Source organism: Penicillium odoratum (genome assembly GCF_028828045.1).
Source record: "Penicillium odoratum strain IBT 22623 chromosome Unknown utg000008l_segment0_segment0, whole genome shotgun sequence".
Taxonomy (NCBI): Eukaryota; Fungi; Ascomycota; class Eurotiomycetes; order Eurotiales; family Aspergillaceae; genus Penicillium; species Penicillium odoratum.
The window spans coordinates 1,620,419-1,648,349 of NW_026643150.1; the positions used below are offsets into that span (position 1 = coordinate 1,620,419).

Genomic DNA, 27,931 nt, shown 5'->3' on the forward strand with positions numbered 1-27,931 from the left:
TAAATACGTGGATTACTATGGCAGAGCCTTCATTTGGCTTCATTTATGGTGCAAGTATCGACTCTCCGTCAAGCCAGCTAGGTATCGTATGTACTCTGGAGATGGATAGAACGTAGGCTCAAGAACGGAGGGGAAGGAGTGAGAGTTGCGGTGTACGGAGTAGAATGGTCTAAATGAGTCATGCACGTGTATAGGTCAGACCTTGGCTCTATTTATATCCATCAACATCGGAATCCGAATATGATTTATCACTCATTTGCCCGTTTTTGTGGGGCTGACTCCGGGTCTCAGCTTTTCTCTCCTCATTTTCTCCTGATCCTTCAGCATGATAAATGGAATCGCAATCAATGAGGCCAACTGGTCCTGAAGAAATAGAACCAGAATTCTTATTCATATGCCATATGTGATGGATGTATCATTTTGCTCCGCGAAACAATTTCCCTAGCACAAACAATTCCCTAATGCACCTTGTATCCGGAGGGTAACCAAGGGCACATGGACTGCTCGGGCCGTCGCACTTTTTATGGCTTGTGATTGGCCAACGACCTGAAGTTGATTGTATAATCCAGACCTATTCCATCAACTGCTCAGGTTAACTGTATTCATCACATTAACTAAATTTTGCTGATGTAACAACTGAATACGGGGTGGTCTAGCCGTTCCTCTTACATGCTAGAGGAAGATTTGGGAAACTTTTACAACGTCACATGATAATGTTCGGAGTGAACCATCCCCATCTCCTCTGGGCTATATAGAAAGCAATCGCAAGCGAAGGTCAACTCCCGACCATCCTTTGTATGCTTCATGTATACCGGCTCGGAATACATGTAAGTTAGTCCGAAAATCTGCCCTCAACTTGGTGTGTACCGCTCAATCAATGATTCGCGCTAAGCTCTTGGCGGGAGAATCATCCAATGCGGTTCGCGCAAAATACCAACGAGACTACCCACTTCAGATTTTCTGATCGACTGGCACTACTACTTTTCCGCAAATATAAGAGACATCAATTGCATTCTGTCTGATGCTTTGTTGCTGTGGTTTTGATATAAAAAGACGTGACAAACATAGCTAAGCATATAATTTGAAGTTTGTCGAATTTTGGCGGCTTCAATTCAGAAGAAATAACAGCACGTGGTAGTACTATAGTGACGAGTCTTTTAACAGTAAAGATGGGCGAAAGATGATCATCATCCACCACCACCACCACCACCATGACCACCGCCACTACCACCTCCACTTCCACTAGGCTCGGTGCAAACGTTGAGAATATCGATTAAAAACTAACCAGATTAGCCTCGCCCTTAACGTTATATTTGCGACTCACATTCTCAGTGTCGCAGCATAGAGTTTGACCCTTGCATGAGCTTCCCACTACAGTATAGAGCCAGTCAGCATTGCCAATAAGAAAGAGCTTTATATAGCAGTGGGCCGAGGATACGTACAGGTTGCACATCCAACTCCGATATCAATAGTTTTCCCTAATATGTTGACAGGAACCAGAAGCTGGCAGCATTTTGGCGTCTGATTGCTACTTGAACAGGTAACGGAGCTCTCTCTCTCGGCTAGCGGGGACGCGAGAGCAGTGGCAGTAGTGAAAAGATATATATAGAGTCTCATTCTACCGGGGACGGAAGGCTGGGATGTCAACGAAATTCGTTAACCGCTGTTTTTAGAAGTCGCTACAGTGGCAGTCGCGCTCTAAGTATGCTAGGGAGCTTTGAATAGCCTGATCTAGATCCCGTATAACCTAGACTAGGATTGAATAAAAAACATGGGTTAAGTGACCTGCATGCGAATGTGGTCGGGCGACGATTGAAACACGGAGCTGATGACCTCATAGATCTCGCAGACCTTAGAATATATTTGGCTGAGCCGTGGCAGATGGGCCAATAGGTAAGGCGGTCCATCATCTTCACAAAGATAATTGGATGTGAAATCTCACCACTGACCAGGCGCGTATTAGCTTCATAATACTCATCAAGTGGTCACAAGATTCAGGAGTCGAACGCTGGTTCACATATCCATGAACCAACACACTATAAACGTGTTCGCGGTGGCATTGGGCTTTATATTTAGACTTCCAGAAAACATAATTGGAATCTCTCGTAATATAAAATAAGCTTCATGTCCGGTGATGGTTAAAGGCTCTCTGCCTTGAAAAATTAATGATAGCATTCCGTTCTTAAGATGTGAAAAAATGCTTTCCTCATACCTCATATTAGGAGCTGCGGCCAGCGTCATTGCAACCCCGCTGACCAAGAGAGACAGCTCCGTTACTTGTTCCAGTAGCAACCAAACCCAAAATGTTGCCAGCTTCTGATTCCTGTCAACATATTAGGGAAACTATTGATATCGGAGTTGGATGTGCAACCTGTATGTAATATCGTCCTGGTTTTGCACAAGGTGTTTGAATGCAGACAACGCTGACTGATTCTATAGTAGGAAGCTCGTGTAAGGGTCAAACCCTCTGCTGCGATACTGAGAAAGTGAGTCGCAAATATTACTTTAAGAGTGAGGCTAATCTGATTAATTTTTAATTAATATTCTAACGATTGCACCGAGCCTAGTGGAGGAAGTGGGGGCAATGGTTCACCTGGTGTTGGTGGTGGATGATCATTATCTTTCTCCTGTCTCTGCTATCAAAAAAAATGAATAGCAGTAACGTATTGTGACCCCGCAAAAAGTCAATTGATCTAATTATCGAAACCAGAGTCCGAACTTGCTTTATCTCGAGTAATTCTCTTTCTTGCACTTTTATAGCTAAGAATATATAGTCTGTCGAGATTCAACCACTCAGTCATCCAACACTTCTATTTTCAATCCCGCATGGCGAAAATGGCTCCAAGCACTTTCTTCTTTTGCCCCGACCACATTAATACCCCATTCGAGGAAAATATCTAGACCTCACAGTAACTCCAATTACGCTTGATGAAATTTGAAGCTCGGCAATGTATTCCGCAATCAGGTTAAAGTCAGGTGAATAGGGCGGCAGATAAATCAATTTCACCCTAGCATCCGCAAACATTATACGAGACGCTCGGGGATAGTCAGATAGCCAAAGGGCTCTCCAAATTCATATTCAGCTGAATGAAAAAAAAGAAAAAATGACAGGATCAGAAAAGAGAAATGGAAGGAGAAAGGAACATAAAATTCGAGGTTTCGATCGGATGTCCAAAAAGTTCGCAGTATACCCAAGCTATAGAGGGGTGGAATCTACACAATTTGTCAATTCAGCAGGCATCTACGTTCAATCGAACATCCGAAATCTTGAATCCTTGGAAGGGAGTATGGATCATACATTTGAATGGTAGATGAAGTAGAAGTCAAGTCCCGCCGTGACGACCTTCACCATAGCTCCGTTCCCGAGGTCTTTAAGTGCACAACCGGGACCCTAGAATGTATATTGTATACTGAAACTATTTGTTTTTTGCTAGACAGTACCATTTCTTTTAACTTCCGACGTCTCCTGGTCCCCGAAGCCCAGTCAACCGACGTTGGCTCGGATTTCAATAGCCGAGCTCAATCAATACCCGACAAACACCGGAGTAGAAGGCAATAGCCGTGATATACAACAGCCCTGGAGATGAACATTATTTATGGGAGGTCTTCCGGGGAAAGTTGAGCTTATCAGATACTTTTCCTCCATAAATAAACGTCATGGGCAAGCCAATCGTTCTCCACCTGGGCGATGACATCCGCTGGAACCACGACCAATATGCCAAATTCAAAGACCAATTCGAGATCCAGCGATCATACAGCATGTCAAGACCGGAATTTATCCGGGCACTAAAGGAGCGACAGTTTGGCGACTTCGTTGCGATGTACCGACCTTTCTGGAACACTGGTGGCGAGATGGGAAACTGGGATGAGGAATTGATCTCGCTACTCCCGGACTCATGCAGGATCTTCGCTAGTGCCGGTGCTGGTTTTGACTGGGTGAATACGGCTGCTTTGGCCAAGAAGGGTACATATATGAATGAATACAACCAAGCCAAGCAAGTTGTTTACTAATTTTGTGGTCTTACAGGTGTTATTTACTGCAATGCCGCCGCTGCTTGTACCGAGTCCGTGGCTGACGCTGCAATCTGGCTTGTGATTTCCACATTCCGACTATTTTCGTGGTCGGCAATGGCAGCTCGTGCTATCAATGCGGACCAGTTTGTAGATGCCAACCGCAATCTTGCGATGGTGTCTCATAACCCCAAAGGCCATACACTTGGTATAATTGGCTTTGGCCAGATTGGTCGACGGACAGCAGAGAAAGCGTACAAGGCTCTCCATATGAAGATTCTCTACCACGACATTGTGCAGATGCCAAAGCAGCTGGAGCAGGTTTCCAATGCCACGTTCCACCAGTCTATGGATACTCTTCTTGCCGAGTCAGATTGTGTGGTTGTGGCTACTCCTTTCAGTGGAGAGACCCTCCTGAACGCATCACTGCTAGCAAAGATGAAGCGCGGATCCCGGCTTGTCAATATCGCTCGAGGAAAGCTCCTTGATGAAGCAGCTCTTGTTGATGCTTTGAAGCGTGGTCAACTCGCTTCTGCAGGCTTGGATGTACACTTCAATGAGCCGCATGTCAGTCCCGAGCTGGCTAAGATGAAGAATGTGGAAATCCTGTCACATAATGCTGGTACTTCTTTGGACGCGCACATTGGGTTTGAGCGTCTAGGCATGGAGAACATTGTCTCGTTCCATCATACCGGAAAGGCCGTGACGCCAGTAAATGCCCATTTGATTAACAAGGCATCTTCCAAACTTTAGATATTAATTAAATCTTCAAGTTAATCCTTACGGTTTCACATATAGCGTCGTTTTCGTCAGGATACCGGTGCCAGTCGTCATACCAGGTGGTTGATTAATGGCTCTCGGAGTATTAGATCCAAGGATGTGATGCGCCTGGGGCTGCTACGCCGTGCCTCCGACGCTCAAGTGGACGCGACGCAAGGCAAACTATATACTGGATCTCTAATCTGTAGGGCACAGTCCCTCTTTCCTTATAGCTAGATCACTCTCAGCTTGACTGGATTTCTGTTTAGACATTCTGATCTATTCACTGTTATATCCGATTCTTCTATTCCTGAGACGTGATACATGATATATTATATTCACATGTCTAGCGTTAAGCACCACTGGCAAAAACCTCCCCCAGCTTAACCAACTCATCCCAGCGTTGATCTATTTGAATCTCGATCTTTCCTTCGGGAGTAGCAACTTTCATCTCGTCGATGCCATGTGTCCCAAATTCGTACTCCGGATCATCATTGACAAATGCAACAAATGATTGAATCCACCCTTCCATCAGACCTCTCTCCTCATCCGTTGGACCATGAAGAATGGAAAAGCTACAGATGTATTAGCGTGTGGTACGGCAGCATATTTATCCCAGATAAGGATATTGAAACTCACTTCCAAAATGGCTTATCCATAGCATGAGATACACCAAAAGCTCGTGGAGCAACCTTGTCCGTGATAAAGGATAGTCTGTATGCAATCCGGTACCGCCAGATGTCTTGTAGGGGAACCCCATGGCTAAAAAGAGAATTGACTAGCCAGCGCGATGGTGCTCGAACCTGGCCATCTGCAATGATGTTTCCGTAAACTTTCTTCCAATCCTCTGGATCGGCAGTTGAAGGTAGGGTGTATGATTGCAAGATACGATCGGTTGTTCCAGGGGCATAGTAGTTAGATAGCTGTAGTCGTAGAGAATCGATGTTAGGCTCGGGGCTATTATAGGTAGCATAGAGTGTTTCCTCATTCAGGACTTCGCCGATCAGGACGCGGAGCCGTCGTTTTTGGAACTGCTCCGCGAATGCACCGCTTTTGTGGTATTTCGTGAATCCAGGGAAGATGAAGAGGTTGTCGGTCACAGGGCGGAAGGTATGATTCTTGAGATGCTTCAAGGCTGCGACAAGGTCCTTGTGACCGACTTCACGAAGCTTGTCGATCTTTTGAGGACCGGATAGATCCGTAGGGACATTGAAATAGTCGCAAAGCTCCTCGAATTGAGGGTTGACATCCGCGAGGGCCTTCGGCTGCGCAGGGATGGCATTCGAGTACATGTAGAACCGGTGAAAAAGCTGACGCTGCGAATCTTCCCGGAATTCACGAAGCACTTGCGCATGCACACCGTATGCGCCAGCACTGCGTCCTCCGAGAGTAATATTGTTCACATCACCATTGAACGCAGCGATATTCTCGTAAACCCATTCCATAGCGAGACGCTGGTCCCAAAGACCAAAATTCCCCGCGCTTTCTCCATCGCTCTCTTCCAAAAGAGCTTCTCCCGCTAAGAAGCCGAAGATGTTGAGACGGTAGCCAATTCCAACTACAATTGCATTCAGTTTTCCGGTAGAGATCATCTCCGTGGGGTCCATGCCCAATTCCTGGAGGGGTTCGCCCAACTGGAACCAGCCACCATGCAGCCAAAGCACGACCGGCCATTTCTTATCGGCGTTGTCCGGGGTTTCGACAGGGGTCCAGATATTCAGTAATAGACAGTCTTCGCTGTAGTTTTCTGGGCCGATGTCCTTCTCTCCGCCTGCGAACGCCTCTTGGGGACAGATCGGGCGGAAGGTGGATCCATCGAAAGGTTGTTCATTTGGCTGTGAATAGCGGTGTGTCGCTGGCAATGGGCGAGGTTTTCGCCAGCGATAGGCACCGATTGGGGGTAATGCATAGGGAATGCCTGCGTACCGTCGGGATTTTGTATCATATTGAAGTCCTCGGATCTTTCCCTTGGGACCTAGGTCAACCTCGTGAGGGGTCTGATCGTATGAAAGTGTGTTACCCATGACGAGGCTGAAGCATGTGACTGAAAGGGAGCTGACTCTCAGGGATCATGTGCATGTCAGACATGAGAGATCACAATGTTGGGGTAAGTGGGGGATTTCCCAGGTGAACGAGTGGAAGCTGTTATCTAAGTGGGGCTCGTTATCCCCGATGATATAAATAGAGGAACCAGTGGTCTAGATTTTCGGAATTTCATGTACAGCTTAGGCGAGACCGGCACTTGGCTGATAAGGTTACGACGCGATCGATCGTCTCGATCTCGGAGGAAAGCTACATCCAAGGTTCTCGACAAAAGAACCATAAAACTAGCATTGAGTTTGTCTACCGATGCATTGGATATTGAATTTTGGATGTTGAATATCATATATTATTTAGCACAGTATTTATTTGAATATAATCCATATTTCATCGGCTATATTTCTGTCGATCCTTCATGGCGCAGTTGACGTAGTTGGCGTAGTAGGCGTAGCTGGCGTAGCTGTTCAAACTCAACTTTGCAGGTCAGAAAGGCTATTCACGGTGTAATAACAGTCGAGCATAATTTTGTGAAAGAACAAGCATCTAGGGGTAGAAATCGGGAGATAATTCAACCGGAAATGAAACAAAACATTAAATAACTGGTTTTCTTGCAGCCAAGTAAGCCCACCACCACCAATCGGTAACTGACGGGGATTAAACATTTGAACGCGCCACGTAGAAAGCTGACCTCGGAGGTATCAGCTAACCTTGGCCCAGAATAAAAGTACCGAATGCAAAATGAACCACAAAAGAGTAATGATCGGCTTTGATTTCCCCCACATTGGGCTCTCGCTCCATTTTCGCCCTAGCTATGAACCCATCCGTTCCCCGATCCACAAACCCACAAATCCACAAAGCCACAAATTCATGCGTTAGTGCGGGAGCACTATGACCTAGCTACAGGTGCGTTGGTACTCAAGGTAATTGGAATATAGTCAAGTGATGCCTTGACAGACAGACTCCACACCAAAATGTACCAACCATCCTCGCTAGTGGTCTTGGCGTAGAAGTTGGCACCAGTCTTCGTAAGCAAAACATGGATTCCATATAGTTCCCATACGTCAGTGAGATCTCCTGATAGACTGTCTGTAGAGTCTGTAAAGCTGACAGGATTTGCGAGCGCACTACTCTGGCTCAGACCCAACAGAGTGCTGCTCTCGAAGAGGTTTTCGGATGCGGAAGCAGGTCGGGCGATCCAGGTGTTGTTGGTGCCAAATGTCACTGACTTCTCAGAAGTGGATTCATGAGGGGAGATACAGGACCTACCAGAAATCGAGATCTTTTTGGTGGCGTTTGACAACGACATATCGCCAAGCTGAGCTTGTCCTATTTGGAAAATCAGTACAGAGACTGGAAATCATTGCATCATAGAAAAATACCATCTGCATAGAAGACAGAAAGCCCATTGATGTTTGTGCCGTATGCATACAAGCTGAACGGGTCCTGTCTAGTCTCCAGTATAGGGTGTGAATAACATACCCCACAAAAAGCAAGAAAAATGAGAAAAATACCCGACATATCGATCAAAGGATTCAAGGCGGATAGCAAATATTGTCTCATTCAAATTGATGTTGTAGGATTGTATGAGTAAGATGGCCCCAACTGTGACGCAGGATGCTGATGGAGTCTGATGCCCATTATATGTAAGGCCAACAAGCAAGATTTGAATTGATTACACTTGAAACATCTCCAACTGAAACATTTTGAACTATTCTTGGTTCAGAATCTTAGCTGAATAGTGGCAGTGTTTCTTCGCCAGGATGTACCCTTGCAATGATCTGATCTTTTCACTAGGGTTTGAGTCTCTTGACACGGACCTCAGCCAAGAACCGCTGACGTATTCGACGCGGCTCACATGGCCAGGCATAGTCTATGTCATTTCTTTTTTGTATCTTCAATTGTTTCTCTATCTCTACTGCCTTTCAAATCATCGGGTAAAAGTTCCCGCCAACCTTGAAAGTCAATATTTTTGAAATCGAACCAAGGATCAACGATCCGAATACACTTCCCGGGGCCCATCTGGCTTCATTAGCCTCATTTTTCGAGTTGATTTGACAATCTGAATACGAAATTACCGACCCTGCATAGGGCACATGCGAACTTGGACCTTGATTCTCATCATGCAAGGCCAACGCAATGCAGTGATGCCCGGAACATGACCCTGTAACCTACATCCGAGATACGCCTCCGGTTTCTTCTAATTTTCTTTAGTACACCGCCCCACAAGCCTTTTCCCCGGCTTGCTATCCATCTTTTTTTAACCAACAAGGCGTGCCATATGGTACCTCGAGGTCCGGGCACAAATACGACGAGTCGTCGTGAATTGAACAGCGAATCATTGCAAATCTTAACGGCGGGTACCTCGCCCGAAGCTCGTGTTCGGGGGTCGATATTCTCTCCAAGTCATCATGCATTGTTTGGCGGCTGATTACTTTACTTTGAACTGGCACGGAGAGGCCACGGAGATGCCGGCATCCCCTCCCAACGTGAGACACTTTTCTATGCTTGGAAACGAAGGAGGGAATCCTTAACGAGCAACTGTTCAGATATTACCCAGTCAATGCACTCCACTCTATATATACTTGTTCTTTTCACGCAGCTTCTAGTTTCACTTAGGCATCAACTGTTCTTCGGTCGTTTCTTCGAGTTCAAACCTTCACTCTTTATACTGTGTTCCCAGATTGTACTCGACGCGTCATGAAACTCCACTTGGTTGCCCTTGTGGCCTATCTATTCGTTGGCATTGCATATGCGGCATATATCCGGTCGACTGAGCCACTACTGGACGCGTCATTCATCAGTCCTAAGCTTGCACGAAGCTCCAGTGTAAAGCCTGCCAAGACTACTCCATGCTCAGGCAATTCACCCAAGTCCAGATCATCCTGGTGTGATTATAGCATCAGCACGGACTACGAGAATGTTGTCCCTAATACTGGTGTGACGCGGGAGTATTGGTTTGATATCAGGCAAGTACAACTTGCTCCAGATGGCTTCGAACGTCCAGTTTGGACTGTGAATGGTCAATTTCCTGGGCCGACTCTCTTTGCGAATTGGGGTGACAATGTCACCATCCATGTCACAAATAACCTGGGTCCTCAGGAAAATGGAACTACTATTCACTGGCATGGCGTTCGTCAGAATTATACAAACTCCAATGATGGTGTCGGCTCCATCACACAATGCCCCATTGCACCTGGAAGGACAATGACATACACGTGGCGGGCTACTCAATATGGCTCGTCGTGGTATCATGCTCACATTGGCTTGCTAGCCTGGGAGGGTATTTTCGGGGGTATCGTCATCAACGGGCCGGCAACTGCAAACTATGATGTTGACATGGGATCTTTATTCTTGAGTGATTGGACTCATCGGACTGTGGACGAACTGTACTTGGAAGACCAGATAAATGGTCCCACCAATTTGACAAATGGACTTATTAACGGCACCAACGTTTATCAGCCCTACGATTCCCCCACTGTTCTTTCAGGCCAACGGTTTACCATGAAAGTCAACCAGGGTACTTCATACCGGCTCCGACTGGTAAATCCAGCCATCGACACTCATTGGAAGTTTAGCATAGATAATCACACAATGGAAGTGATTGCAATGGACTTTGTGCCAATCGTCCCATATACAACGGATGTGATCAGTATCGGCATGGGTTAGTATTCCGACACTCTCAACTCTGTTCCAACTGCTAAGTATTTCATAGGTCAACGCTACGATGTAATCGTCACAGCAAATCAACAACATATTGCCGATTCCTTCTGGATGCGAGCAATCCCAGGAAGTGAATGTGCAGCCAACAACCAAAGCGACAACATTCGTGGCATAGTCCATTACGGCAACAAGGCCAAGACCCCCACAACGACGGGCTACCCAGTCACATCCGATTGTCTCGACGAACCGATGGCCAGTCTTGTCCCTTGGGTTGAGAAAAATGTGGATTCCCCGACATACGACGATAACACAGAAGTCGGCCTTTACAAAAATTCAGATAACCTTTTCCGCTGGGAATTCAACACGACATCCATGGTCACCAACTGGCAAGACCCAACTATAATGGATGTCTACAGACAAGACCTGGACTTCACGAACACAAGTAATGTCATCGAGCTCAGGGGGAAGAACGAATGGGTGTATTTAATGATCAACACTTCTATCCCAGTACCGCATCCAATTCACCTCCACGGGCATGATTTCTCTATCCTGGCTCAAGGAACTGGTGATTTTGATGCCTCCACCATTATAACAACGAACCCTCCTCGTCGCGATACTGCTGTGTTGCCCCCTTCCGGGTGGCTGTTGATTGCCTTTGAGACGAATAATCCCGGTGTTTGGTTGATGCACTGCCACATCGGGTGGCATACCAGTGAAGGACTTGCATTGCAGTTCGTTGAAAGACCGGATGAGATTCATGCTCTCGTTGATTATAAGACTTGTGAAGAAAATTGTGCTGCGTGGGAATCATATCAGACGAGCAAAGGTCTTGTGCAGTCTGATTCGGGTATCTAGCATCTGTCACATGCGTGAGATCCCAGACACTTGATCAAGCCAATCTAGAGTACCAAGATGCTAGAAGGGAGTATTGAGTGGGACTTTGTTTTTGTCTTTGCATTTCTGCGATACTGCCGTTAATAGCTTATTTTTCTTGCATATACGACCATGGGACCACATGTACTAATGGTTCACCGGTTATAATACATATCGAAATCTCTTGTTCTCAATTTCCGTTTGATCCTTTGAACTAAAGTTAGCTTGTCATCAGATGTAAGATTGAAAGTAAAACTTACCAACATTCCTGCTTCCACGCCATCATCTGAATCTGCGTCCCCAAGCGCCAGGCGATCCCGACGCTTATTCTCATAGTACATATACAAGTACAAAGCGACAATAGCAACCAGCTTAACCGAATACCCAGCAAGCATTCTGTAACACGTCAGTCTAAAGCTCAACAATAAGAACGAACCCACATACGCAATATAAGCACTGTGATACCCTGGGGCCTCACTCGTTTTGAAAGTCTGCGGCCCAATAATATTCCCAACACAATACCCAGTGAACAGCAAAGCACCGGTAACTTGCTTCTTCGTATAACCCGCAATATTCGAACTGATAATCGTCAAAGCCATACTAAATCCCAATCCTTGGAAATAGCAAAGCCAGAGAGCAACCAACCGCCCCCATTTATTGGAGTCCGGCAGACCAACCAGCAGTGCAGATCCAAGAATACAGACAAGATTCGCAAAGATCATACAAGCGCTCCGAGAATGGAACTTCCCATCGTATTTGGTCGCGATCCAGCCACCGATAATCAGCGTCAGAAAATTGACAGCACCAGCAGGGATCTGAAGGTATTGCGTGCCGAGCGTGTCAAAACCGAAAGATCCAACGATAATTGAAGTGAACTGCTCCCAATCCAATTAGCAAACATTTCTAACCCAGACATAGGGAAACAAGGCAAACCATACACTCGTCAACGCCGAATTCGGCACCTGGGCCCCAATAGCCATAATAAACAATAGCCACGTCTTCGGATCCCGAGCCGCTTGCCACACCTGATCCCATTTAAACTGATGATTCTTCACTCCTTGCCTGTTCTTGGATATCCGATCCAATGCAATAGCCCGTTCTCGCTCGTTAAGAAATCTAGCTGTTGAGGGGAGATCAGGAAGAAGCCAAAAGGCCAGGATACCGATGACGAGGGAAATAGCACCGAAAATCAAGAAAACATACATCCACCGAGGTAGTCCGGTGGTGATGTGTCCGATGGCGTAGCCGAGTAGTCTTGTTGCAAAAAAAGAAGGATTAGCTTTGTGTTGAATGATAGGATAAGCTGTTAGGCTCTTTACCCGCCAAACATGGTTGCTATTCCATTGGTGCAGTAATACGCTTCCAGGCGCAGAGGTTGCTCTCGTGATTTATACCACATACTCATCAAGAGGACGAAGCCTGGGTTCACGACTGCTTCGACCATGCCGAGAAGGAATCGGTTGGATGCTATTCCGGCGAAGTTGTGGCATGCTGGTGTTGTCATGAGAAGGCCTCCCCATACTGTTTTTGTTAGATCGAGGAAATTGAACAATGGGCTATCAGGGTGTATCTGCTTACCTATTGTTGTGCTTGCGAGGAACTTTCCGACCGGCAACTTTTGCATCGCCAGTCCAGCTGGGTATTGCGCGATTAGGTAGCCGAAGTAGAAGATTGAGCCTGTTGGCATGTTAGAATGTTCTCCGTCTCTATGATGAGAGGATCTTACTGAGCCATGAATAATCCGACCCGGTAAGGTGGGTTCCTTCCTTGAGACCGTACACAGAAGCAAAGTTGATACTGTTTTTGTCTAGGTACTGCGATAGTCAGTACCAGGGTAAAGGCAAAGTCGAAGGGAAACTAACCTGTAGCAAGTAGATAAAAAATAAAATCGGGATCAAGTGCAGGTCGATCTTTCGTAAGACCTTCTTTTCTTCTTCGGGGGTATATTCGAGCCCTCTATGCTGCACGAAGAATTCATAGTTGTCGTCAACATCAGATGATGCTACAGGAGAAACAGCCGAGGCTGTAGCGGCCTCGATCTTGTGCTCAGGTTCCGACATATTTTCTGACTAGAGTACAGAGGATTGAAATATGTACAAGTTTTCCCAGGGCTGGCTAGAAACCCACCTAGGGGAATTCATTTAGGTTTTATAAGAAATATCTGCCGAACTACCACGTGGAGACGGCAGGATGCACGCCATATCCCCACGCGAAGATGCCAGGGAAATGGCAGTTAGTAAAAAGGGGACAGGCGTAAGTCTTCACAAAATTCATAGAGCTATGATTTGACCAAAATTCCCGTGAAGTTGCATAGTGCGGGAACCACGGCGATGACTACCGTTTATAGGAAAGCCCGGACAAATCCGACCTATGATGCAGAGCTGGGAGCTATCTTCCTTCTCATTTGGCGGGTTTTGGTGGTGTTTGTTTGCGTGCGATAGGTGGAGGTAATCACGACATCGCCGCGTTGATTGCGTGTTAACAGCCAATTGTTGGGAAAAGCTTCCATCGAAACGTTCTACGTCGGGCATGATCCAAGTCGTACTAAGAATGATATAGAGTCAGTGGGCACGTCTCAAACTCTGGCTCGCTTTGCACAATGAAGGGAAAATAAGCTTAAACTGCTTTCCTAGATCTCGGGAGGCCCGCCAATAACTTTATCCAGGCTAACATTGACAACGTACGGATCTATTTCGTTTTTCGTACTTCAAAATACTAGATTTACATAAAATCACTCTGTACGGGTATTTGAACAATCGAATAAGACGCGCAGAGTTTGACGTTGGATCTCACCTGCTAGGATGTTCGGCATGCCAAGCCGAGGCTCGGCCGTATGACGTCCAAATTGTCTCAAAGGCAATCTACAAGTGACCCTGTCGAAAATTCCTTCGATGCAAGGATCAACACAGTTAGGCATACTTCATTTTTATGCCCTCAAGCTCCAGAACATCTAGAGGAAGTCATTATATCGTTTGTTTTGTTCAAAGTTTACTCTAAAGCAGAGTCTTCATCTCCTCCATGTTGCGAATACCAGCCAGGTTACCGGCCTTGACGCGCTTCAGGGTCAGAGCGGCAATCAGGGCAGCACCCACACCAGATCCATCCTCAGCAGCCATGATACTAATCTTATCCTTCTCATTGGGAGCCCAGTCGAGGATCTCACGCAGAGCTTGGGCACCGCGGGCCTTGAAGTGAGGGTACTTAGTGAAGACGGAGCCGTCAGCGCCGACGTGACAGGATTCGATTTTCTTCTTTGTACAGATAGCAGCAACGCCGCAAGAAGACAAACGAGCAGCACGGGTGCCGATTAATTCGGCGAGACGACGGACCATCTCCGATTCAGGCAGTGTGGGACGAATGTTAAGCTCGCGCTCAAAGAGCTCTACAGTCTCGGATAAATTCTCATATGGGTCTTCCTCAATGGCGGACAGGAATGACGCGTCCAAAAGGTATGGCTTGCGCAGCTTGGAAGTATCCTGGCCGTTGAAAATGAGACCAGGCTGGGTGTCCAGAATGTCCACTAGAGCCAGACGGAAGATCTCGCCCAAGTAGAGGCCTGCGGTCATCTTCTCAAAGGCCTGCTGGCCGGGGCGGGGAGAGTCACGGTCAATGATTTCGTCGTATTTAGTTAGGGGAAGCACCACGCGCTCGTTGTCAAAAGCACCATACTCGCAGTTGATGGCGATTGGCATGTCGGCAGGAAGACCCATATGCGCAATCTTGGGAACGGATCCAACATTCTCCATGTATGCGGCGTTCACGCCAGTGCCGAAGATGCAGCCAATCTTCATCTCAGGATCAGTGTAGGCAGAAGCAATCATAGTACCAGTAGTGTCATTGATCAAGGCAGCGACTTTGATGGGGAGACCCTAAACCAAGACAGTCAGGTGGCTGATCAAAAGAGAGAATAGATCATAGTAAAACATACCCGTTTCTTGAGGATGGCCTCCAGGGGCGGAACAACGTCCTCGCCCTCGACGCCATCAATATCGAATCCTTTGGTCCAACGTTGCAGAATACCGTGGTCAATGTACTCCTGGGTAGCCGGGTAAGAGAAGGTGAAACCCAGCGGGAGCTTAGCGAGGTTCTCATTTCCGTGGTGGGTCTCGATGAACTGCTGCAAGCAATCGGCAATGTACTCCCATAGTTCCTCAGCAGTACCAGTCCTGAGCTCCTCCGGCATCTTGTATTTGGACTGGGTAATATCGAAGGCACCCTTAGCCTCGGTCAAGGTGATTTCGCAAACACGCAGGTTAGTACCACCCATGTCGAGAGCCAGGAAGGTGCCCTGTTCTTCACCGTCAGGGAAGCCCATGACCCAAGTGACATTCATTGGCTATGGTATGTTAGCTCTCATTGTTCAGGTGTGGATGTGTTTGCGGTCGGTCTCACGATATTGCCGCCCTCAACAGTCAGACCTATGTTATCATCGCGGTAAGCTTGATTGCGCGGACCAGCGGATCTGCGGGGCTAGACTTACCCTTCTCAAGCTCCTTGACGAAGTGGTTCACGATCTCCTTAAGCTTGGCTTGGTCCACGGTGAACCTGTCTTCAAAGTCCTTGATCTGCTGTAGAAGATTTTGAGGCACATCTTGCATCGATCCTAGTGAAGGGGGGGTTAGCATCACCCGATCAAGCTCGCGATAAGGGATAGATCAAGCTCACCCTTGCGGGACGGCGCGCGCTTAGGACCGATTCCGACCATGATGAATGTATATGGATATTTCTCACAAAAAAATGAACAGGGGGGTGGGAAGAGAGTGAAAACAAGGGAGGGGAGAATGACGATATGGAAACAGACGTGGGGCAAAGATCGCCTTGCTTGATTTGGTTGCGGTAAGAAACAGGTCGGAAAGTCAATTCTGGAACGTTTACAGCTTTTGACCCACGAATCAAAAGATTTCTATTTTCGTTCTTATCCACTTCGTTACGGGATTTTCGGTAACTTTCTTGGTCACTTGTGTATTTGGTATCATTGTTTAACTAAAGGACGACTGATCTCCGATGCATCTTCAACTGGACCAGGGCTGCAAGCGGTCAAGATGCGAATCTAGTGAGATTTACGCGCCAAGTGCGGGAATACATGCGCCAATCCATTCTCGGTCGAGCTGATTGAACTGTTCGAACTAGTTGAGTCACTATAGTCTCCCAACCGTTCACGAACTCTCTTTTGGTATGCGTCCGTCATACCCAAGGTGCGGTCAATATCCTCCGTAAGCCGATCAATCTCCTCCCGGAGCCGCTCGTCCCGAGTTTGCGGGGAAGCATTCTCCTTCTCCCTGGATTCAGGATCAGGGTTAGTCTCCTCCCAAACGGCCTCTAGTTCCTCTTCCCAGCCCAAAGCTTTGGCAAGCTTCCGTACCCCAGCATCGATATCCCCCAGTATCAACACATCGTCCGGTCGCGATCCCAATCCACCCACACGTTGTAAATTGATGAGTACACGGGGTGTGCCATCCCTGCACATTGATGGCAAACTGGCAAAGGGTTGTACCGTCAAGCTAGTTCCCATGACGATACATAAGTCCGCCTCTTCCGGCAGCGTCCTGTTATCATGAAATACGGCCGGCAGGGCCTCCCCGAAAAACACGATGTCGGGTTTGACAAGGCTATTGCAATGCAGGCAGTGTGGTACCTCAGCTTTCTCAATGACCTCCTTCATTTTATCATCGGGATAAGGTAATTTGCATTCAATGCAGCGCTGCGTGGCAAAGCTGCCATGAGCTTCGACAATCATATCATCAGGAAGACCCGCCTGACGCTCGAGGCAGTCGATATTTTGCGTAAAGTGTTTCAACAACATCCCCTTGTCATAGAGCAGTTTGACGAAAGAGTGTGCGATCGTTGGGCGATAACGTCCGGGATACAATTCGTGCGCCAGTGCATAGAACGGCTTTGGGTTCTCCCGGAAAAACTCAATATCAAACACATCCTCTGGTTCTTCTAGGTCTAGAAAGGCGAGGTTGGCATAAAGTCCCGTATCTGGGGATCGGAAGTCAGGAATTCCAGCTGAGGTACTAATTCCAGCTCCCACCTATTTTCTTGTTAGTACTATAGAATGTGATGTGTTCGAGTGTTAAAGACGAACCATTATCACGACTTTTCGGACATTTTCATCCTTCACATATTTGGCTACCGCATCAATATTGCGTGCATCCAACACTGAAGGACGAGTGGACTCATCCACGATGGTCGATTCTTCGTTACCCATGATGTGGGCTGACGCTGATTGCGGGGTCTGTGACGTCCAGCGACAGCTTGGAATCAAGTGTTCTGTCTAGATGTGAAGAAGAAAGATGCGAAAGGTTGCAAAATCTTTTTTTAAGTGTTGGATGGTGTGAGAGATATGTGAGGGAGTAGTAAATCGTGGGGGAAAGATGACGTTGGGTTTGTTGTGAAACACCAAATAATTTGGTCCCAGATTAAATAGTTGAAATTGTAGATAAGGCCACAGCTGAAACAGCAACTCTTTTGATTTTCAGATATGACTTTCTTAGGAAATGAATACCTTCTTTGAGGCTGAAACATTCAAGACTTCGTTTCTTTGAAAAAAAGTCCTGCCCCGCTCACCGCCCGCGGAGACACCTTGACACCGCGTGGCATCAACATTGGATCTTGGAACTTCCCTATATGGTTTAACCATGGCTCTCTCTCACCTGGCTAATGGCCATGGATCCTCATCCCCTACGGAGCAACAAATTGCGACAACCGTCCCATCCCCACGAACCGATATCTTCAATGCCAGCTCCGTGGCCGAGATCAAGGCGGCACTCTCCCGCCTCCACACCCAAGAAGCCTCGGTGACCGCCCGCTTAGATGCGTTAGTAACCTCACAGAAAGACCTTTCCCGGGAATTGGGCCGGCTGGATCTGATGCGAGCCCATATTGGTGCTCAATCAACCACCACCCGGACAATAAGCCATGAAATGCTTTCCGAGGCGGCAGGCACTGCCGATGGGATTTCGCGTGCTGTGCGCCAGCTGGACTTGGAGCAAGCCCGAGTGAAAGCTACACTAGGAGTGGTGGAGCAGGTTGCAGAGCTAAAAGCATGTGCACTGGGTGTTGCGGGTTCGATGGGCGCCTCCCAAGACTGGGAAACCGCGGCTAGCTACCTACACCGTGCGGCACAGATCCCACCAGCGGTGATCAATGGAGCGTTTGCCGCAGAGATGGTCCCGACAGCCGAAGTACCCGACGCGCCAAGTGTGACCTTGGACACAGCAGCGGAATCGTTATGTGGGCTATTCTTGCGGGAATTTGACAAGGCAGTTACGGAGAACGACGGGGCCAAGATCACACGGTTCTTCAAGTTGTTCCCACTTATCGGTCGATCCGAGGTTGGACAGGATGTCTATGGTCGCTACGTCTGTCAAGGCGTGGCTGCAAGGGCGCGTGGTAATCTCAACGCAAGCACAGGGGCGCAGGCTAAGGACGGATTCTTCTACGCCAATGCCTTGACTAAGCTGTTTGAACATATTGCACAAATTATTGACGGCCATGGTGGGCTAGTCGAACGTCACTATGGTCCTCGGAAGATGGGGCGTGTCATTGAGCGACTACAGGTTGAAGCCGATGTACAGGGTGGCATTATCCTCGACACCTGGGGTGATGAGCGACACGTGGACCGAAAACTGATGGAAATTAAGTCTTATGCATTTACCTTCCTGGTGCAGAGCTTCCTTCCAGCCCAGCGGCCAGGCCAGCCTCGTACATACTCGCCGGCGCCAGGGGGAGCCACTGCTCCAGCTTCTGAAGATGAGGGAGTTGACATGAAAGAGATCGACGAGATTCTGAATGAGATGGGAATTATGCTCGGTCGTTGGTCACTATACTGCCGCTTCCTAGCGGACACTTGCAACGTAAGTGATTAAAAGACATGAGATTACAGTTTCCCATAACTAACTTCTACAGCCTCCCGTCGACGAGAACGAGAATAATAAGAGATTTGAGCTTCCTGCCTTCTTGCAGGAGTCTTCTTTGGCACGCAAGGTCAACGACCGACTTGTGACTCCATTTAATACCATGACAACCTTCTTCTTCCGCCGGTCTGTAGAGAAGGCATTCCAGCTGGATGAATCGCCATCAGGCTTGAATTTGAATTTGCAACGAGCACTCCAAGCAGACCCTCCCCATATCAGCTCTGCTGTTGATGACATAATGTATATTGTCAACAAGGTTATACAACAGTCACTTGCCACATCTCAGGAAAGCGTGGTCACCAATGTGGTTCCTACGCTATCACGTGTTCTTGGTTCTGACTTCATCGGCATGACCCAGCGCAAGATGCGTGACGAATGCTATCCGCGCGCTGCTGCGCAGGGAGCCCAACCTCCAGAGCAGATAGTGATTTCATTCCTTGTGCAGATCAATAACCTTGATGTCGCAATCGATTATATCCGGCGCATTGTTCAAAACACCTCGGGCTTGAAGCAGCCTCTTCCCACCTACAAAGACGGCAGCCCAGAGCAAAATCCGGGTGTCACCGATCATCTCCTGTCACTCTTCCCAGATCCTGCGTCCGCCCTCAAGGTTGCGAACACGCTTTACTCTCTTGCGAGCTCATTCGAAAGCAAGGTCAATGATCTTCTCAACGACGGAATCCAAGTCGTCTTCAACAACGTGATCAAGCACCGCCTCCGACCCATCCTCGCAGATGCCTTCCGCGACATCGAATACCACCCGTCGAGCGATGCCGATCAATCCGTTGACACTCACGATGAATTCCATGAACACGACGGCAGCGGCAAGGAGATCGTCCGCCCTCGCTTTGCGGCTGGCTGGTCAGAACTACTTGTCCCGATAGCCCGTATTCTCACGCAACAAGCCTTCGACCGTCTTCTCACTGTGACTATCGCTTATTTTGCCCGTCTGTTAGAAAAACGGTTATGGTCTTACCAGGGCCGTGTCAATCCGCTCGGCGCAGGCCGTCTCGAGCGCGACATTGCCGGCCTTGTAAGCGCCGCCGTAGACGTGGGTTATGGATCCGGTACCGCAGGCCGTTACCGTCACCGTGAAGCACTTTCGCGATGTGTACAGATGACACTGGTTATGAGCATGGATGAAGACGAGTGGGACGAAGTGTTACAGGGTGGTGAGGCGGCCGAGGTAGTAGACAAACTTACCCGAGAAGAGAGAGTCCGTGTTCGTGCGATGGTCAGACGCAGATAAGGTATCAGAGATATTGTCCGTGCATTATGGTCTTATAGATCTGGTAGAATACAGCCTTTATTCATTTTCGCAGCTGAATATCCATGGATATACATAGATCAATTGATACATGGAACTCATTCAAGTCAATGAGCGAATTCCCATATACATATCCACATCCCTCTTTCTTTAGTTGCCATGAGCCTCGGAAAGAGGAAAAGGCAATCAAAAGCTGATCTTCCATCAAAAGTCCAAATACGAGGCTAGGGTTAGCCGCGATCTCAAACTTATACATCTAGTTCTTGCACATCCGTTTTTGCAATTTTTTTCGGCACATTTCTCTCAGACGCTAATATAAACCAAACTCCCATGAAATCCACACATTCACTCATAAGATACATAGATTACTCATTATTACTCTGTCTCGTGAATCGTCTTATTAACACCAACCACAGCCCTCTCATTCGAACTTCCCTCCGAAATCTCCGACCCAAAATGCTGCCCATTTCCCGTATCGAACGTTTCATGAAACTGCGACATCCGACCCGTAACCACATTATCAATAGACCGAGTTGACAAACTGCGGTGGTGGCTCGTTCCGATAAACGATTGAACGGAATCCGACTCGGGGGTTTGGGGCAATATAGGCGAAGGAGAGGATCCTCGCGCCAGGCTAAGCATTGAGGATTCCCTAGTCACATTTGCGTTTGTGTTTGTGTTTGAAGAGGAGACGTTGAATGTTGTTGGGAGTTCGACCGGGGAAGAGTCTGTAGGGTATGGGTGTTAATTTCACATGAGTATAGGTGTATGGGACATACCGTGCATCTCGTGGACTGCTCCTCCGCCTGATTCCACTGTTCCGGGAGAGGCAGATGTCTCGATTGAGTCTGGTACGGTGACTATTCCCGTGGATGTCTCTTGGCCTGTTGATGTGGATGTGGGACCTGCTATGGGTGAGGTTGGGCCACCGCCGTACATGGATGTGAGATGTTGGCGACCGTCGGTTTCGTGGACTTCATCTTTTTCGAGGTGGCGTTTCTGACGACGTCTCAGGAAAAACCAGAGGGCTGCAATGATTATTCCGATAACTAGTAGGCCGCAGAGAACGCCGATTACGGCTGCAGCCCAGGTTGGGAATTTTTTGTGGTGTGTTGTGGTGGTGTCGCTGGAAGTCGTGTTGTAGGGGTAGTAGGTTGAGATGGTTTTGGTGTACTCCGTGCTGAAGATAGATTTGAGAGAGGAGTTGGTCCATGATGATGGGGCTGTTACGGTCGCGCCACCCGAAGAACTATCGACTGTTAGTCGGAATAATCCTTCTATGTGATCTTTATACTACTTACTCTCCGCCAATTTGAGCTGTCAAGATGTCCGGCACTTTGTAGGTGCTCCACACCGCAGGATCATAGGTATCCTGGAAGCTGAGACTGTTGAGATTGAAGTTGACGATAACACCATCTTCCAGACAGTGTGTTACATCGATTCGAAGGCCTCCAATAGCGAGCATTTGGTTTGGGTAAACCTTGATACATCGATGTCCGTTCCGGCCATGTGTGTTTGTTCCGTTGTACGCCTTGACCCACGTGAAAGAGGGCAATGACAAGATATATACATCGTCCGAGGGATTCGCATTGGCATCAAGACCATTGTATCCTCCGTAGATGTAGATATTATGTGATGATCCGTCCTCTGCACTCGCAAGAACCGAACAAAACTCGGTCAGCTGCGGTGGTGTATCGCCCGTTGTATTCTGGAGATACCAAATTTTGGTATTGACATCATAGACAGAAACCGTCTCCATGAACGTTGGGCTAAGGTCTTCGTTGAGCGCCTTCTGTGTTGAGTTGAGACTTATAAATGATCCAGCAGGGTCAACCACACCCCCGATGGCTACCAGAACTCCAGACTCGGACACTGGAACCCAAACAATCTCCGCGTTCGCACGGCCTTGAATATAGCTTGGAAGGGTATCGTTTTGCCATGTTTCGGAGCGCATCACTGACATGTTGACAGTAATGAGTGTGTCTGCTGTGGTGTTGGCTAGATAGGGTGGATATGAGAAGGCACCCCAGCCCGGGCGATGCATTCCACTGAAGTAGAAGCCTAGATTCTCACTAGGAGCCGATTCCCCAGCTCCATTGGTGATATAAGTTGTCATATCGTCTGGTAGGTCATCCGTCCACCACATGGGCTCCCAGTTGTCAATAGTGATCCCATCATACTGGTAGGCTTCATATCCAAGCACTGTATCTTCCGATGAGTTCGTGTTATCGGAAGCAGGCAAGGCTGCACCTCTATAATAGTCCATCAGCATCCAAATCTTCTGTACGCATAGTAAAGTGCTCACCCATAAAGATAGAACTCGCCATCGTTGGCAAACATCACTCCGTCAATGAAAACTGGATCTATGTTGCTCCCAGCCCCGCCGGTAATAGACTGGAGGCTGAGAACTTTTGAGAAATTCGAACTCGTATTGAATGAGGATGAAAGATTGAAAGTATAGATAGAGCCTTGGAAACTTTCTGTTCATTGCGGTTAGTGTTGTCTTAGGATCTGTCCAGGGTCCTTACCATAATACTGGTCACCGGTGCAATTGTCCGAGTAGATTCTGAGATTTTCAGTAAAAGGCATATTTTTATCCATTGCTCGGACTTTCCATACGGGTCATACCAGAGATATCCTCCATCTATGTAGATTGTGTCGCGGATAACATTGGCTAACTCTGTCAGTACAAATCTCCAGTACATGATACCTAAATAAGCACTTACCACGCAATGATTGCCAGTTACACATGGACGAGGCAATCTGTGTCTGATACGAACCACATGTTGCTCCCGCTGTTCGATCGACCACCGTCAGCAGCGTCAGAATCCCCAAGAAAAACATTTTTTTCCACGGCCGCTCGGACTCGGTACTCGACATCTTCAGAGTGGGACGAGAGAAGCTCTTGCCAAACTCATGGCGGGCCTGGGGAAAACAGCTATCACTGGAGGCAAGTGAGCAGAGGGGGAATCTCATGCGGCTTTGCTTTCCCACTTTCTTTGATGCAAACGAGTACATAAATAGCCCCCACGTCTATCCGTGCGCCGAAGCCACCATTGGCAAAGCGGATTTATGCATTAAACCCCAGTCATTGCTCTTCTTTTTTCTTTTTTTCTCGGCATCTTACACCTCAAGACCACTTACCAGGATTAAGAGCACGAGTCCAACTGGGACGAGGCTGTTGGTCTATTGAGGGGTTGCATGAGCTAATCCATGTTTGGGCTGAATTGGTTGAGCTGCATCCACATATGCAGGCCTTTACGTGTGCGCAGGATTCTTCCCCTCTTTGTGCCCGAGTATCCGTATTCCAAGCCTATTTAGGTCAAGTTCTCTTTGTCTGAGGCATTTTCTGATCATGTAAACATAAACAGAGAGGTGGATTTGGCCTTTGAGCCTCTGCACTGCACGATGAACTCACACGGGAACTAATGAATCCGAGGACCGTGCGTCTATTCCTTGGAGCTTTTTTTCTTTTCTGCTTTTGAATCCACTTTGTACATTCTCGAAGCTCATTCTAAGCTTGCAGACCGTCTTGAGAAATCGCGACGATGAGGCCCTCGGTCGCTTGGTTGTCGCTATTCGCGACAACTACATTTGCTCTGTCAACAGTAACAACCAGTAATGTTCCTGCGACCGTCCCAACTTTGGCGGCAATTACCAAAACTATGGGGGCAAGAGAAGCTTTGGAGGTTGATGTGGGGATAACGATCACAATTGACGTTACTATTTACATCGGTGAAGGTGAAGTGGCTACTTGTACAGTCACGGATACTACAACCAGCACTACGACCGACATCATCACCGATACAGTCACTGCCAGCAATTCAAATACTATCATTGATACCGTTACGGTGACTGGCTCAGCTGCAAAGGTCACTATAACGGATACTGTCACTGACACATGCACTGTCACGGCAAAAGGAACGGTTGTCACTGTTACAGATACTGTTACAGACACGAGTACTACAACTGTGACAGCAAGAGGAGCAAGGGCCACTGTTACGGATACCGTGACAGACACTAGCACTACAACTACTACATTAAGAGGGGGAAGGGTCACCATTACAGACACTGTGACAGACACCATCGCCAACACTGAAATTGAGACTGAAACTGAGACTATTAGTTGGAGTGCTGCAACAGTCACTGTTTCAGGCACTTGCACACCAGCTACAGTCACATATGTTTCTACGGATATGGAAACCGTCAAGGGTTCAACTATCACTTTATCGGGATCGGAAACCACAATCACCCTAACGGGCTCAAACCTACCAGGAACCACCATGATAGAAACGGATATCGTGACAGAGACCGATACTGCTGTGGAGACCGATGTCATTTCGAGTTATTTCACAACTACAATTCCAGCATCAACCATCATCACGACTACTACCATACCTCCTAGCACAGTGACTATCTCGGGAACTGTCACTACTTTACCAGCATCGACTCAAACTGTGACAACTACTCTTCCAGCGAGTACAGTGACCATCACTGACCCAACAACGATCATAGGTAGGCAGTAGATCCTGATTTTGGTCTAATAGACTAATATAATCTTAGGCTCGGGAACTACTGTTTTGGAGACGGACACTGTGGTGGAAACCGATGTCATTTCGAGTTATATCACAACTACGATTCCAGCGTCAACCATCACCACAACTACTACCATACCTCCTAGCACAGTGACTATCTCTGGAACTGTCACTACTTTACCAGCATCGACTCAAACCGTGGTTACTACTCTTCCAGCGAATACAGTGACCATCACTGATCCAACCACAGTCTTAGGTAAGCAGTCTACCCTGATTATGATCCAAAAGACTAACATAATCTTAGGTCCTGGAACTACTGTGTTGGAGACGGATACTGTGGTGAAAACCGATGTCATTTCGAGTTACATCACCACTACGATTTCAGCGTCAACCATCACCACAACGACTACCGAGCCTCCTAGTACGGTCACTATCTCAGGAACCGTCAGCACTCTACCGGCGTCAACTGTGATTCTGATAACGACTCTTCCAGCCAGCACACTAACTATTATTGACGCAACCACAGTCACAGGTAAGCAGCGCACCTTGGACGTGTTCAAACCGACTAATATGGTACTAGGTCCTGGAACCACTGTGCTAGAGACTGATACCATTTTGAGCTATATCACAACTACCATTCTGGCATCGACCATCACCACAACTACCACCCAGCCTCCTAGTACAGTCACCATTTCAGGAACTGTCAGCACTCTACCAGCATCAACTGTGATTCTGATAACGACTCTTCCAGCCAGCACACTAACTATCGTTGATACGACCACAGCCTCGGGTAAATAGTCCACACTTTTATTACATTTAACAAGACTAATGCAATTCCTAGGCTCCATTACTACTGTCTTGGTTACTAAACCAGAAACAACACTCACAAAGAGCGGCAGCACCAGAACAATTACAAATACGGTTACCGGACAAGGTACGACTCAAACGCAGACGCAGACAACGACCGTCTCCGTCAGTGTATGCTCCAGTCTCATCACTAATCCCACCTACACACCCACAACCCAGCTACCAGACGATTATACCTGGGGTTGTGCACCCGGATACCTCTGTAGCCCCCCTCACACAGGCGACCGTGAGGGCTGCAATGTTGAAGCCGGTCTCCCCGCCGATACATACATATGTTCTCCGGACGATTGTATCGTGGCCCCAGTCCCGTTGTTCAACGACGCATCCGGCTACAATGTCTCTACGAACTATTATAACCTGGATCCAACGGACTTCGGTCTGAGCTACGATATCTTCGACTATGCTGTAGAGTCTACCATTACCATCGGCAAGCATGAACTATCCCCGCCCCAGGGCAGATTTGACAGGCTCATGGGCTATTTCCTTGGTCGAATGACCAAACGAGTAGACGTGGATGATGTACCCACTGTGTGCTGGGGACTTTGCAACGCTGTTGCCGTTGATGGAGAAAACACTGGAAGTACACCTACCTTGTGTGACGCCGGGTCTGAATTCCTACTTGATTTAGGCTATTGTGAGGAGTGTGTAAATAGTGCGGCGAGTAATTCTGGCTCGGCTATATATTCCACTAAGTTGTTGCCTTCGTTTGCACACTGGTTGAACTATTGTTCTGATCAGACTTCAACGACAAGCACCGAGGCTGCGACTACTACTGCTAGTACTACTGAGCCGACTACTACCAGTGTCGTGTCCACGACTACCAGTGTGCAGTCGACGGCGACTAGCACTACGACACCAACATCCACGGCTGGCAGTAGTGAGCAGTCAACGGATACAATAACGAGCACCCAGTCTCCAAGCACCAGCATCAGCGTCGGCACTCAATCGGAGTCAACACAAACATCCACTGCCACTATCTCGACGGAGTCAAGTCAATCCGAACAAAACACAACCCCCACATCCGCCTCAGTGGTAACCCTCAGTTCAACAGCCACAGTCTCAGGCTCCACAATCATCTCCGCCACAACAGTAACCCAGTCTACGCAAAGCTCCCCCCAATCCACCACAATCACCCTCCCAAGCTCAACCCTGATAATCTCAGGAACCACGGTAATAATCCCCGCCACAACTATAGCATCCGCCGCCGAATCTTCCCAAGCCTCAACAATCACCCTTCCGAGTTCCACGGAACTCATCTCAGGCTCGACGGTCATCATTTCAGGAACCACGTATACCCGAACCCAAGGAGGCTCTGGAACAGACACATATACAGATACAGCAGTATCTCAGCAGGTGTCAACGGTCACAATTCCCAGTTCGACATTACTCGTTTCGGGTTCTACGGTCGTTGTCCCAGGTACCACGTACACAGAGTCTGAGTCTGGTTCGAATACGGCTTTATCAGGCTCGTCGGTTACGTTGCCCAGCTCAACTGAGATCATCTCCGGGTCAACAACGATAAATCCTGGGAATACGGTTGTTGAGTCGGGAACATATACAATTGGGACAGTTAGAAGTACGAGCTCGACTGCGTCTGCGTCTGCATTGTCTGCTTCTGGGGGTCTGCATAGTTCTGCGATGAGGGCTGTTCCGAGGATAGGGTTGAGTTTCTTGAGCACTCTTGTAGTGACGCTTCTTTGTGTGGTTTAATTGTTATGATTGTTATGCATGGATTGGTAATATGGATATAGTAATAGGGATTTCTTTTGATAGCATAATAATATTTTTTATTATTTGATTTTAGAGATAGTTACTGTGACATTTCAAAACCATGATCCATACAATTTTTATTAGTCAAAGGAATTGTCTACGAGATGAGAGAAAACAAGTGAATAGAAGTTCGTAGTTTTAAATCCAAGTCTATAGTGCAACAGGTATCCTTAATCAACCGCATAGCCAGCTCTATTGCGGTGTCAGAAATAAAAAGTAAAAAAACAATA

General features: G+C 47.6%; 10 protein-coding genes across 10 annotated transcripts; 4 read left to right on the forward strand and 6 right to left on the reverse strand.

The window, feature by feature from the left end:
- Positions 1-3,657: 3,657 nt before the first annotated feature.
- On the forward strand, positions 3,658-4,764 carry N7520_010826 (D-mandelate dehydrogenase-like dehydrogenase; the record flags this gene model as incomplete). The annotated part of the gene is made up of 2 exons (XM_057144759.1): positions 3,658-3,964; positions 4,028-4,764. 2 exons carry the CDS (start codon positions 3,658-3,660, stop codon positions 4,762-4,764), a joined length of 1,044 nt encoding a protein of 347 aa, XP_056990513.1.
- A 358-nt stretch (positions 4,765-5,122) lies between these two features.
- Positions 5,123-6,794, reverse strand: N7520_010827 (uncharacterized protein; the record flags this gene model as incomplete). The annotated part of the gene is made up of 2 exons (XM_057144760.1): positions 5,123-5,345; positions 5,410-6,794. 2 exons carry the CDS (start codon positions 6,792-6,794, stop codon positions 5,123-5,125), a joined length of 1,608 nt encoding a protein of 535 aa, XP_056990514.1.
- Positions 6,795-7,696: 902 nt separating this feature from the next.
- On the reverse strand, positions 7,697-8,116 carry N7520_010828 (uncharacterized protein; the record flags this gene model as incomplete). The annotated part of the gene is made up of 1 exon (XM_057144761.1): positions 7,697-8,116. The coding sequence occupies one exon, from the start codon at positions 8,114-8,116 to the stop codon at positions 7,697-7,699; it is 420 nt and encodes a 139-aa protein (XP_056990515.1).
- A 1,391-nt stretch (positions 8,117-9,507) lies between these two features.
- Positions 9,508-11,325, forward strand: N7520_010829 (CAZyme family AA1; the record flags this gene model as incomplete). Its single annotated transcript, XM_057144762.1, has 2 exons — positions 9,508-10,471; positions 10,523-11,325. The coding sequence occupies 2 exons, from the start codon at positions 9,508-9,510 to the stop codon at positions 11,323-11,325; spliced, it is 1,767 nt and encodes a 588-aa protein (XP_056990516.1).
- A 180-nt stretch (positions 11,326-11,505) lies between these two features.
- Positions 11,506-13,403, reverse strand: N7520_010830 (putative MFS transporter; the record flags this gene model as incomplete). The annotated part of the gene is made up of 8 exons (XM_057144763.1): positions 11,506-11,550; positions 11,604-11,739; positions 11,788-12,218; positions 12,282-12,597; positions 12,663-12,864; positions 12,922-13,020; positions 13,070-13,157; positions 13,206-13,403. The coding sequence occupies 8 exons, from the start codon at positions 13,401-13,403 to the stop codon at positions 11,506-11,508; spliced, it is 1,515 nt and encodes a 504-aa protein (XP_056990517.1).
- A 933-nt stretch (positions 13,404-14,336) lies between these two features.
- Positions 14,337-16,048, reverse strand: N7520_010831 (putative hexokinase Kxk; the record flags this gene model as incomplete). Its single annotated transcript, XM_057144764.1, has 5 exons — positions 14,337-15,212; positions 15,272-15,679; positions 15,736-15,761; positions 15,824-15,946; positions 16,009-16,048. The coding sequence occupies 5 exons, from the start codon at positions 16,046-16,048 to the stop codon at positions 14,337-14,339; spliced, it is 1,473 nt and encodes a 490-aa protein (XP_056990518.1).
- Positions 16,049-16,393: 345 nt separating this feature from the next.
- On the reverse strand, positions 16,394-17,554 carry N7520_010832 (SIR2 family NAD-dependent protein deacylase; the record flags this gene model as incomplete). The annotated part of the gene is made up of 2 exons (XM_057144765.1): positions 16,394-17,377; positions 17,432-17,554. The coding sequence occupies 2 exons, from the start codon at positions 17,552-17,554 to the stop codon at positions 16,394-16,396; spliced, it is 1,107 nt and encodes a 368-aa protein (XP_056990519.1).
- A 430-nt stretch (positions 17,555-17,984) lies between these two features.
- N7520_010833 (Golgi transport complex subunit COG4) lies at positions 17,985-20,511 on the forward strand (the record flags this gene model as incomplete). The annotated part of the gene is made up of 2 exons (XM_057144766.1): positions 17,985-19,202; positions 19,255-20,511. The coding sequence occupies 2 exons, from the start codon at positions 17,985-17,987 to the stop codon at positions 20,509-20,511; spliced, it is 2,475 nt and encodes an 824-aa protein (XP_056990520.1).
- Positions 20,512-20,904: 393 nt separating this feature from the next.
- On the reverse strand, positions 20,905-23,409 carry N7520_010834 (uncharacterized protein; the record flags this gene model as incomplete). Its single annotated transcript, XM_057144767.1, is given in 7 exon segments — positions 20,905-21,257; positions 21,309-21,366; positions 21,385-21,778; positions 21,831-22,781; positions 22,835-23,009; positions 23,066-23,239; positions 23,256-23,409. 7 exon segments carry the CDS (start codon positions 23,407-23,409, stop codon positions 20,905-20,907), a joined length of 2,259 nt encoding a protein of 752 aa, XP_056990521.1.
- Positions 23,410-24,194: 785 nt separating this feature from the next.
- On the forward strand, positions 24,195-27,641 carry N7520_010835 (uncharacterized protein; the record flags this gene model as incomplete). Its single annotated transcript, XM_057144768.1, has 5 exons — positions 24,195-25,044; positions 25,093-25,320; positions 25,369-25,596; positions 25,645-25,854; positions 25,906-27,641. The coding sequence occupies 5 exons, from the start codon at positions 24,195-24,197 to the stop codon at positions 27,639-27,641; spliced, it is 3,252 nt and encodes a 1,083-aa protein (XP_056990522.1).
- Between the last annotated feature and the right edge of the window lie 290 nt (positions 27,642-27,931).